The 12,890-nt window shown below is 45.8% G+C and overlaps 1 protein-coding gene across 1 annotated transcript in view; it reads left to right on the top strand.

Annotated features, from left to right (window-relative positions):
* Nucleotides 1-8,787: 8,787 nt before the first annotated feature.
* The window catches only part of T265_15228 (hypothetical protein), a gene marked incomplete at both ends in the record, with an annotated part of 56,617 nt that continues 52,514 nt past the window's right edge, over nt 8,788-12,890 (top strand). The window contains 3 exons of the mRNA XM_009177108.1: nt 8,788-8,979; nt 9,146-9,574; nt 12,185-12,438. Coding sequence (XP_009175372.1) covers nt 8,788-8,979; nt 9,146-9,574; nt 12,185-12,438 — 875 coding nt within the window. The remainder of the gene's footprint in view (nt 8,980-9,145; nt 9,575-12,184; nt 12,439-12,890) is intronic.

Raw genomic sequence — 12,890 nt, 5'->3', positions numbered from 1 at the left:
TGCCGATCACACACTGTTCCTTTGTATTACGAATATCCGGAACGGTGGAAATCGCCTGTCGACGTAGTGTACACCAACGAGCAAGTCCCGAATCCAAGTTGACCACATCGACGTCAGTTACGGTGGCTAGGGTCGATCATTGCCTGCCGCTCCTTCTGGAACACCAGCGTGGACTCAAACCATGCACTTGCGCGCTGCTGCTTTTCATTGCACTTTTCATACCTCTGTTATACCTCGCTTAGCCACTGAAAAGTTAATGGACCCAGAAATCAAACGGAATTTTCAGAACCGGCCCCTTGTACACCTGCAAAACCGTCCTATATAGGATATTAACACCCACCGGGAACAGATCTACACAGTGTAACTCAGCGTTGGAACTCCCCTTTGCAGTACAACCCTGCTAACCTCATCCAAACATAGGATCTTTGATACGATGATGGCTTCGCTGGGGGCCCGGCAGCAGATTCCTCTTAACCACAATTTGACTCATCTGACTCCAGGTAAGACCGAGTGTCCTTGCAGACCGTGAAGCTTGATGACCCCGAATCGTGGAGGAAATGAAAGAGCAAGAAGCTTTGAAAACGTCCGCAAGCTGTTCCACTTGGTTCGTTCGACTGGTCCTCGGAAGCCTCATGTCAGCGAAACTACCAGAGACCAGAATGGCTCTCCAATGTAGTGCGTGCTGACTTTCGACAGAAAGTTGGATTGTGAACATGGGATCTCGTTCAGCCCCAAAAGTTTCTGTGTGTATATCTCCAATCAGACGCTATCTTGCTCTTGATCCCGACGACCTTCCAGCTGTTCTTTTCAAGGACAACGGTTCATTCCTCAACCAGTGTCTGGTTGGGGATAGAAACCATCTCAGATACCTGGGATGGGTCGATAATAGTGTCCATTTTCAAAATGGGTGCTCTCAGCGAATTGGTGACTACAGAGCAGTTAGTTCAACTCCCGTCGTAAAAAAATCCTTTGGCGTTACTAATCCATCGTTTTATGGCCTCCGTGGTCCGTGAACCTCAAGCGAGATTAAGGCCGAGTGGAGCAGCGTCGACCATGTCTCCACCTTCGGTTGTTCGAGCCTTGACTTGCGTTCAGTTCTGTTGACTGGCCTGTGCTGTTAACTACACTCGCCCAACAGGTTATGCCGCGGCAGCTTTTGAACATATTTCTGTCTCTATATTCACATACTTCTGCGCGAATAAGAGCGCATGGTGGGCTCTCCAGAAGCTTCATTACAAAAAGTGGTGTCCGACAGGGATGTCCACTCCATTTTTGTTCAGCTTCATTGATGAAATAATGAGGCTAACGCTGGAAGGTCTTCAAAACCCCGGTGTTCAAATTGCTGCTGGTGAGGGGCTTGTCGGTCTGGAGTGCGCCTTCATCTTTGAAGACCAAAGCGAAGCACAAGCCCTGTTGAATAGTCTGACCGTCATCATACCATCTTTTGGCAAGAGCCTGCGCCTTTAAGGTACAAAGTCACGCTTCAGAACGTACAGTCTCCGAGCGTATCCCTTAAAATTCAAGGAGAATCAATGGGGATTGTGGAAATTTTTGCATACCTCGGTAGTTGTATTAACTCTGACGGAAGTGTCTGATGAAGTCAGTGCCGGAATCTCAAAGGCCCGAATCACGTTTGCTAATTTGCACCACTTTGGCGTCAAAAAGGCATATCACTAAATCTCAAGGTTCGCGTATACCAGGATACAGTGGGGGCTGCGTTTTTGTACGGGTGCAGTCTCTAAACGTGGCTCTTGCAATTCAGGTAAGATCACCTTTTCGGTTCTTAACTGCCATGCCACCCGAAGGAAGCACGAGGGCTGAAGTATTGCCAGGTTGCCCAGGCCTACACAGGAGCAGTCGAGTAGAATTACTAGAGGCTGTGTATTAGCTCTGAAGAAGGTGTCTGATAGTCAGTGAACGAAATTTAAAGGCCCGGATCATGTTTGTTGATTCGCGTCACTCGCGGCGTCAAAAGGCATATTACAGGATCTGAAGGGTCGCGTGTAACAAGCTATATCAAGGGCTGTATTATAGTACAGTTGCGACAGGTCGCCTAATAAGCGTTGCTGATATCGACTTTGTCAGGGAATTCGGAATGATGTAATGTGCTAGTGGGTACTGTAGTGGGAGTCGATGACTTAGTTAATCGATTATTGATCCGTTGAGTAGAATGAGAAGACTTCGCCTAAGGATAGGCTTTATTCAACATATAAGCACAGTATAGGCTGAAATGACAAGTGAAAGTGAATTAATGGAAATAGCAGTAAAGCGTAACTTTCACTACATTCACTCCGGCAGGCAAAATGTCAGTTGAACCTAACAGAAATGTGTTGTTGGTAACAGAAAATGAACGTAGTGCGGATGAACAATTGAAAATGGTTAAAGTAATTTTTAGTATTTTGAGGGTCTGAATGGAACACTGAAATAACGTTTCGTCGTGGACGCAAGAAAGTTTGTAACACCTGATCTAGACTTCGCGGCTACGTAAATTGTAGGGACGAGTGCGTTGCTGTTGCATCAGAAGATTCTGAGCATTTTCTGATATGCTCGTTTTCGGTCTGTTTCGAATCTCTGGTAATATTCCAGCATTTCCTTCACTGTTGTTATCATCCGATAACATTTGAGACTCGAGCTGAACATTTTCTGATCCCCTATCGCCACCTGCGGGTGCGAGTTGACGGATGGAAACTGTTTGGTCCCTACCGTCTTTGAGCCGAATATGGGCATACTCAGGATTGCATTCTAGTAACGTCGCTTCTTCCACAATTGGGTCATATTTTGATGTGCGGTCAAACGACTTCACAAGGACAGGACCTGGTGATGTTAGCCAGCTAGGCAGAGATGGTCCGTACGATGATCGACGCTCGTGAACAAACATTCTCTCATGTGGCGTTGAATTAGTAGCCGTACAGAGTAACGACCGAATGGCATGCAGAGCATCGATGAGCATATGTTCCCAATGTCCAACGTCGAGATTACGAGATGTTAGACCGAGTGTGATAGCTTTCCAAAGCGTTCCGTTTAGCCGTTCCACTTGTCCGTTGCCCTGGGGGTTATAGGGAGTGGTTCTGCTGGTAGCTATATGCCTGCTATGCAGAAATTCTTTGAGTTCGACGGACATGAATGAAGGGCCTCGGTCCGAGTGAATATAGGCTGGCATACCGAATATTGAAAACAGTTGACATAAACAACTGATGAGTGTCGATGCTTTCATATCCGGACAAGCGAAAGCAAATGGGAATCGCGAATACTCATCTATGATCGTTAGCAGATATTTGTTACGAGTAACCGAAGGTAAAGGTCCTTTAAAGTCGATGTTCAGGCGTTCAAACGGCCGGGTAGCCTTTATTAGTTTTCCCTGTATATGACGATGAAACCGAGGTTTTATTTGCGCACATACCCTGCACTGTGCGCCAACGGCCCTAACTTCGTTCAACGAATATGGGAGATTTTTCGATCTGACAAAGTGAAACATTCTTCGGACTCCGGGGTGGCATAACGAGGTATGTATGGTCAGCAGTTCGGAAGAATTAGACACGGAGCTACAAAACTGGCGGGATAGTGCGTCGGCAGCTTGATTCTCTTTGCCCGGACGATAAACGACATCATAACTGAAGGGAGAAAGTTCGATGCGCCACCGTAGTACCTTATCATTTTTAACTTTACCTTTATGGTTAGTATCATACATAAAGGCAACAGATCGTTGATCCGTTATCAACTTGAAGTGATTACCAATGAGGTAATGTCGCCATTTTCGTATAGATTCAACTACTGCATACGCCTCCTTTTCAACAGCGGAATGGCGTTGCTCAGATGGAGACAGTGTTCTGGAGAAAAAGGCCACTGGTCTTCCGTTTTGATTTAGGGTGGCTGCGATTGCCACATCAGACGCATCTGTCTCGACTACCAACGGTTGTGTGTAGTCGATAGAAACAACCAGGGCGTTAGCCAGTTCCGATTTCAGTACATGAAACGCCGTTTTCACCGATTCAGGTAGAGGAAATATTTGGTTGTGCACGAGTGGATAAATTTTATCAGAAAAATGTGATATCCAGTGCGAATAGTATGAAAACAACCCGATCGCTCGCTGTTGGGATTTTTGGTTACTGGGTAGCGGAAGATTGCGGAGTGGTTGCAATCTATCGGGGTCTGGTTTGATAGTACCTTTAGATACTTCATAACCTAACAACCGTACAGTTCTTGTACAGATTGTACTCTTTGCTTCATTGAAAATGAGTCCGAAACGCCGCGCCACTTCTTTGAACTTGGCTAAATTAGCATCATGTTCTTCCATAGACTTACCACATATAGTGACATTGTCTATATATGCAAAAGTGTCAGCCAGTTTCTCTTTGGCAATGATTTCATTAATTGTGCGTTGGAAACAAGCAACGCCGTTCGTCACACCGAAGGGTATCCGACAAAATTGGTACAAATTGCCATCAGCCTCGAAAGCAGTATATTTACGTTCGTCGGCGCGGATAGGAATTTGATGATAGGCACTGCGTAGGTCGAGTGTGCTGTATAATTCATAACAAGCGATCTTTTCTATCATTTCATCGATGCGTGGGAGTGGATACGCGTCCAGATACGTATAACGGTTAATTGTTTGACTATAATCAATCACCATTCGTTTCTTGTGACGCTCGTTGGTTGTGACCAAGACTTGAGCGCGCCATGGTGACGTTGATGGCTCTATAACTCCATCACGCAACAGGGTATTTATTTCCTTGCGAATAAAAAGTTGATCAGGAAAAGACTGACGTCTGGTTTTTGTCGCGACAGGTTTACACATTGGTGATAGATTCTGGAACAAAGTCGGTTCAGGAACCTTAGCAGCTGTCAAATTGCAAAGGGAAACAGGTGGTCGGGAACCGCCGAATGGTATTTCTAATCCCTCGTGCAGGTTGAGGAAGTCGTGACCGAGCAACACATCAGCACATAGATGCGGCAGAACGGATAGCCTGACATTTTTGTAATCGAAGTCTTTTAGCTGTAGGTGCACCAGACAATGTCCAAGGGTATCACTCACAAAAGATGTGTTAGCCATAGAGATTTTGCTTCTTGATTCAAGTACTCGCCAGCTATACTTATTGACGACTGATGCTGAGATATAACTCTCAGAACTACCAGTATCGACTAGGGCTTGGAGACGGACACCGTTAACATGAACATGGCTAATCGCTCGTTGTAGGCATACGGGAGCAGACGCAACAGTAAGCGCCGACAACAAAGATTGAGTAGTCGCCGTCTGTGGCTTGATTTTCTGTTTGGAACGACAAACTGACTGAAAGTGACCCTTTTTACCACACAGCTTGCATATGGCATCTCTGGCGGGACAGGCTGTTCGCGGATGTCGGCTATAGCCACAAAAGAAACATTTATTAGTTACCGCAGAAACCAGGATTGTATCTTCTGACTGGGCTGTATCTTGAATTAAGCCACTTTGTGGAGCAGCGTTGCAAGGGTTGGATGAGATGGGTACTTGATACGACAATGCCTGTTTGTATGCCGATTCTAATGCTTTAGATTTTTCTACGGTTTCACGTAGCGTCAACGTATGGTGCTCCAACAACCTCTGGCGGATTTGAGTAGACTGAATGCCCGATATAAATGCGTCCCTGATAGCTTCGTCACGACGTACATCGCCTATCACACTTTGATAATTACAATCAACAGCTAACGTCCGTAACTTTTGCACATACTGATCGAGTGTTTGCTCATTGTCTTGTTTGCATGTGTGAAGAACGTGTCGAGCGAAAATTTCGCTTTTGGTGGGGGCATAGATTGAACAAAGAGTATCGACAGCTTCTTTGAAAGTGGTGCACTCAGAAACGGATTTATAGACAGAAGGAGAAAGATAATTGATCAAAAGTTCCAGTTTGTCCGGATTATGCGTCTCAATACAAGATAAAAAATGGGAGAATGTACGATACCAGTGAGTCCATTGGTCGGTTGCATCAGGAGCGTATGGATCCGCGTCAAATCTGGCTGGTTGAGCAAAGCGTTCCATGGATGAGAAATAATATGTTGAATAAATTGTAGTGGGAGTCGATGACTTAGTTAATCGATTATTGATCCGTTGAGTAGAATGAGAAGACTTCGCCTAAGGATAGGCTTTATTCAACATATAAGCACAGTATAGGCTGAAATGACAAATGAAAGTGAATTGATGGAAATAGCAGTAAAGCGTAACTTTCAAGGTACGTACTTAGTTATGCGTTGGGTAATTCAATCAAGGGTAACATCCTGCTCCATTAGCTGCGATGGCCCAATCATGTGCTACGCCGAAACGCCATAGCAGTAAAGCGTAACTTTCACTACAGGTACTTAGTTATGCGTTGGGTAATTCAATCAAGGGTAACATCCTGCTCCATTAGCTGCGATGGCCCAATCATGTGCTACGTATGCCGAAACGCCACCTGCTGAGACTATTGTTCTCCTTATCTCTTTTGAAGTGGTACAAGCCGTGAGGCGGACAACGTACACTTGGTAGAAAGGAATGAAGACGATTATGAAGAGTTTACGTGGTGTTAATGCGATCCTCCTTCAAGACAGGTCACTTTGACCCCCATGCGCTTGGTTGGATATATCGCACGATATGACGGCTGATTGATGTCAGTGACGTTTGTGCAGTCAGTTTCTTTACGAAGGTGTAGGCACTTCATAACGCTTGCAATAGGCCAGCGTCGGGTCCCCTCCTTCACCCACTCCTTCCTATTCTTTTCATTTTAAGGCTTTGAATATACTTATAGAAATTCGACAAATACACTCATTTGAATACGTATTTGTTTTTCACGGGGGACCCAAAGGAAACCCTCGCTTTTGATATTCTTCAGCTGTCGGAGAGCTTTCAGCAACCGTGTGAGTAGTTTCCCTTACGAGGATTGGGAAAACTGTCGTTTGTACGTGGGTGGAGCATTAGTGGCAACACTGATGTTACTATTTTTTGATTATGGGGAATATTGAGATTATTCACCTGATCTCTGCTCACTGACCCTCCTTCGTTAAAACTAACGCTCTTATTGCGTAACTATTTCCTTCCTCCTTAAACTGCCAGAGTGCATGGAACCTGTGCCGCTCTACTTAACACACATAGTACCCATAGCAACCGATGAATCCGCTTTTTCCTCCCCATTCTTTTTGTTCAAAGTTACGTATATACTCATTCCCAGATCCAAAGGTTCTTCAAATCACTAAGGGATGCCGTGGTATTGTGGGAGTTCTACTAAGATTCACTGGTGGACCTGGCAATCTTCGGTCGTTCGTGTGTGGCAAATTTGTAGTAACGGTATTTTCCTCAGTTTATTTCTCGGTCTGAACCTTAGACTAGCGTTTCCGTCAGAAGCAACCAGCAAAGGTGCACAACATATATGAACGCCCAAGACCAGTTTGAAAACAATTGGGCAGCGCTTCGTACATAAAGCGTATACCGCGACAACTTTGTGGAAGTTCTGAAAACCGGTATTCGGTGAATACTGGGTCACGATTGCCTGTTGGGTCCAGACTTTCGACCAATCAGCGCTCGCCTTGATCCTGGACTGGCAAGCCACCTGATTTTTTGGCCAATCGCGTGTCTCTTGGCCGTAGCAGCGCCAAACTGCGAGCGGTATCGTTGCGTGATTCCGCCTAACAAAATCACTTGCCATGACTAATTGTGACGCGGGACCACCTCCGTAATGACTTCGTCGTGGAAAACCTGTCAAGTAAAAGCGATGGGATCGCATATTCTGGTACATTTGTTGGCACTTGTCCTTTCATTTGCATCTCGCGGAGCTTCTCCTCTCTCCCTTTCCGCTAGGATCCCGATACCGGCAGGCTGAAGTATTTTTACCTGGGTTGTCGGTCTTCCTGTTTTCAGTCTTATTTCAGACGCCAACACCGAACCGAGAGTTACCAAGCAGCACGAGGATTCGCACCCCGGTAGTTATTCTATCGCTGCTGATTAGCCTTCTAGTGTCAGAAGTAACGCATGCGTGGTTTTTTACTGTTGGAGAGCGTTCCGGTACTTGTGGCTAGGATGAGTATTACAGATAGTCTTCGAATTCGAAGTCCAAGTATACGCATTGTGAACCAAATGATTCACTCATGGAGAGGACTCAATCTCCAGGTCTGACGTTGCGATTACACAATGTGTAGTTCACATTTCACAATTTACAACTAATCCTTATATTTCTAGCGGAAGGTCTGTGGTTGTTGTCTTGTGAGCGTTCAGCTAGCATACAGCTGATGGAAGTGACATGTGCGGACAACAATTTCAATTAAGTACGTAACACCACCGTCGTACAGCTTTCTACCATTTGCTCCATAAGAGCTGAAATAGTTCAGCGGTTAGGGTTCGAAACTGCTGACTGAAAAGTCCGTGGTCCGAACCCAATCCCGGCTTTGTGATTACTCCTGTTTATGTTTTGGGAATCTAGTATTATCTCAGCCGTCCTGCTTTCCTCTTGTTGCCTGGTGGCATATTCACCGAGAGGCTACCACTTTTGACTATTTTTTTTATACCTAAAATGAACCTCCGGGAAGAGTTCCTCTCGATACACATGCTGTGAACACGACTATTCATCGCGGGTACATTTTTTTTGGATGGGCTATACATAGACCACAGTTCAGTTGTTTTCGCACGTAAACCGTGGATTGACGTTGTTCGTTGGGAATGATCAAATCATAGCATTTGCAGACACCACCGTGTCAATTATCGTCCTTATTTCGCATACCTAAGACACTCCCTCATTTCCATAGTTCCCGTTTTGATTGTTTTTCTGGTATTACCATCTCGCTTCTCAGAGCACTCCCATCAAAGCAGTCTCCAGCCACGTGGGCGTTCGTCAGTCATGGTGTGGCTCGCACGATGGTAAACTCCTGTCAGTTCAATCCGAGCCAAATTCAGATGCGCTTTGCCGTAGTTGGACCGCAAGCACCTACTTCAACGCAGTGCAGGACCAGCTACCGGCTTTCGCGCCGGAACCAATTCTTAAAGTAATGTCATTAACTTGCGCGTTATTATGATGATTGTGAGTGTACTACTTCCGGTCTATGCATTCTAGTCGTATTTGCTAAGGAAAATATTAAGGAAAGTAAGATTCATTATCCTAGAATTTCCAGAGCTTTTTTAACCCGTTTATTTTCCTTATTTTTAACGCAGACCCAACCCGACAACGAAGGTTTTCGCCCACCGGGACCGATATTACCAAAAAAGGTTTCTAGGACAGCAGTCACTTTCAAAGAAGCTCTAGATGATGACTCATATACTGGCCACTCTGTCTGTGACAAGATACCCGACAGTCTTCCAGATTCCTCTTCCCCTGCTCTCCAAAGGCGTTTTCTCGCCCCAGCAAATGCTGGATCTGTTGACGGCGGTCGGCGCCAGAGACCAGGAGATCTGCCTATCCATCGGTTCAGCTCTTCCAACAACAACTTGTCTTATCAGTGTTCATTGGCACCTTCTGTTGCGACCAGTCTAGGTGACCTGACGGACTGGTCTGGGGTTCAGAAACATCAGATGCAGCACCCACTGCCCTCTCCCTTGGCGTCGTTGAAACACCTATTGGATTCACCGATGTGGGTTCAGAAGGTAATTTTTGTGTGCGTTTCTAAGGTTTTTTTTATCTGTCTTTCTCCCTGTTTTCACTACGTGGTGGAAATGCGAATCTCATAAGGGGAACGGTTTCCTACCGTCAGGATCTTGCAGTAGGTGTTGAATACCATGCTTGTACTCCCAAACCTCTTGGTAGTTTGTCAGTTTCTTTTGACCAGATTTCGTGGACCGTGGACACCAAAAAACAAACTGTTCCACCTTAGCTTGTCATGAACGCCCGTTTCATTGCGAAACTGATACTGAAAGATAGTGTAACTTCCGGTCCACCTTAAGAACAGGTTAGTCGAGAAATAAGCTAGGTACGAACCGGTGCCCTTTTAAGGAGAGGACCGTTTTTTAGATGCAGTTTGGGTCGTGTTGTTGTCATTCACGGCGAACTACTGAACTTCATCCACTTGCTGATAGGTTTTCCTACAAGATTGCTCAGAGGTCAGTGTGCAACATCGGAAGATCCGTTCGAACCGAACCTTAGCACCCCGACTGTTCTTTTCCAGACTTGAGCATCGTGGCAGCATCTCAGTCTTCATGCTTTTCAGGTGGCATGGCAGCCAAGCCCCGGAGGGGTGCTGCAGCTGAACGATCATCAGATGCCGTCATCCTTCAGTGACCATTCTGTTCCTTGACATTGCAGCTTGTTGCTTACTGAGCTAGTTTAAACAATTTGGGCGTTTTATGTGCAGATATAACCATAGGATGGCTTTATCATAAGTGTGAGCAACTAATCTAGCTAGCTTTTATATTCCCCGGTCTTTCCTGCTAAATAAACCGGGATGAATTTAGACTCTTCTCCTGAGGTTATTTATTTATTTAGCCCAGCTGATCGGTCGGATAAGATCGGTAAGCCCCTCTGACGGGAGCTTCTCAGGATGCTTCGGGAGAAATCATCCTCAGTGGGGTGAGATGGCTCAGTGGTTATGACGCGAATTTACTGACCGGAGGCCCGTGGTTCGAACCCGGCCTATGCCTCCCCTGTCTAGGCTTGAGGAACCTGACAGTATCTCAACCGTCGTGCTCCCTTCCGGTGGCATGGCAGCTGGGCATAGAGAAGTTGCTACAGCTGAGGGATTTTTTTGTCCACTCGGTGCATGCCATGCAACAGGATCCGTCCTTCAGCGCTCTGCTCATAGGTTATCTTTTGAGGCAATGCTAGTGCTTCAAGGAAGTACACAGGGAGTGGAAACCCGACTAGGCTCCACTACCAAGCGCCAGTGATGTTCTCACAGGTTAGGATGAAACTCCTCGTTGGTAGATGAATAATGTTCATGATAAGCTCATGTCACAGGATTATCTCTAGGATGCTCAATGCTGTCAGTCCTGGTAAGCTCCGTGTCCTTTCTCTTTTGGCTTGATGAATTCTATATCATTCCACTTAGGATTAACGAGGGAATGAAGGTTTCGTCGCTCATTTTGCTGTTACAGCATCTTTCTGCGGTCGAACAATTTTTCTGGCCGACATTTCCTTTGCCGTTTTCCTAGGCATCCGGTAGTAGTGCATTGTACCATTCATCTGGCTTAGCATCACCCATCCCATGGCTTGTGCGTCTGAGATGATTCATCGTGTCATCGGCGTTTTGTGACCCCGGGCTTCATTAGATGTTGACAGCTGCAAGCTTTCTGGGAATATCAGTTTGACTGGGTGGTAGTTGTTGTGAGCCGACGATTTTTGCAGGAAACCGGTCGTTTACGAATTGTTTTGATTCTCTTGCGCTCGTAAAAGATGAATATAATGTTTGACAGAATTCGCTGGCTCCAACCTAGCACTGTCACACACACAAATTTGGACAGCACAACTGTTTCGACTACTCACGTATTCTTGGCTTGTTGACCACCACTGATTTGTGTGTGACTATATGCATCTCTGCAAAGTTAACGGTGATGACTCATGTGCGCCGTTCGTCTGAAGGTTGCACACAGCTGCAGACGCCTCAGTTCATTCGGTATAAGTCGCACAGCAAGCACACGACACTGTCCACATTGTCAGTCATAACCACATGTCCGCACATTCTTACTGTGGTTGGTTTTTTGACTCTCATAGAGCTATGGATTGTACGCACCACCGTAGATACCGTTACCTATACAAAAATACCGTTTGATCTATGATTCGTATTACAATCCCTGTCCCGTTCATCATTGTCCCGTAACCAGATAACCATAATTCGTTCGTTTGTTTCGGACCAATCAGCATCGATTTCTTCTCCTATTTGCATGAGCTTAGATCGTTCTCAATTTGCATCCCTAACATACGTATATCAAGGGGTGCTTCTTTCTGTTGCACGACACTGTATGTGGAAATCCAGTATTCTGGGTTGCTTGTTTCCAGCCCGATTAGGGACATTTCTGTTCATCTTCCACCCACTTTCAAACCCACCAAAGGCAATTTCTCACAGCTGATCGTTCATTCAAACCCCTCGATCGATTTTCGTTAATTTTTTTTGCAACAAGCACTCGTTTTGCCCTTACATCATCATGTATTCGTGTGTGTTGTTTAGAGATAGTTGAGCGCTTCCCGTTGTTTTCGTTATTATGCCGAGGTCGCTCTCAATCAGTACGTACTTTGGCTGCCCCGCCTGCTATTTTGCCTTCCAGACTCGACTTCGTGAAACGGAACGCGAACGACGGCGATTGTTGGGTGAACTCGAGAAGGAGCGTAACTACCGTGATGAAGTGGAGAACGTGGTTGCAGAACTTCGTACTCAGTTGGACGAGGCCAGGCTGCGCGCGACCGAAGCCGAATCCAGGGCCACCCGGATGTCTCGTGATTTGGCCGCCCTACAAGACCAGGCTGATGAACTCAGTGTGTGTCGAGCGGAGCTAGCACTGAGAGACGATGCTATTGCCAGGTGTGTGTTTTGTTGTCCTATTCAGTTTTCTACTCCTGTTGGCTGCCTATGCTTACCTGTGTCTGCCTTCACTTTTGAATATGTTCAATAAAATTTCCTTAACATCTTTAGTCACTTTTAGGCGAAGGACATATATGAACTGAGTTACTTTTGGTGAGGTGACACCAAGCCGAAGCTGTTTGGTGTCATAGTTTCGTTAGCCTTCACTTAGAACAGTACACTTCCCAACAGCATTTTGGAAAGCTTTCTGAACTCGGATAATCTGGTAAATAACCTTCGAGGTGACCACACCTTATGTGCGCTGGAATAACTTAAAGCGATTGGATAGGTTTGTTTCACGCAGTAATCTCCGGTTTGTAATAGGTAAGTTGCGATTATCGATTTAAACAGGAAGCCCACAAACCTCATCATCGGTATCGACATCACCTCCAAGGTTCAAACATCAGTGCTTC

The sequence above is a fragment of the Opisthorchis viverrini genome (genome assembly GCF_000715545.1).
Source record: "Opisthorchis viverrini unplaced genomic scaffold opera_v5_389, whole genome shotgun sequence".
Lineage (NCBI taxonomy): Eukaryota > Metazoa > Platyhelminthes > Trematoda > Opisthorchiida > Opisthorchiidae > Opisthorchis > Opisthorchis viverrini.
Note: the sequence above shows the minus strand (reverse complement) of the source record. Positions and strands in the feature narration are given on the sequence as shown.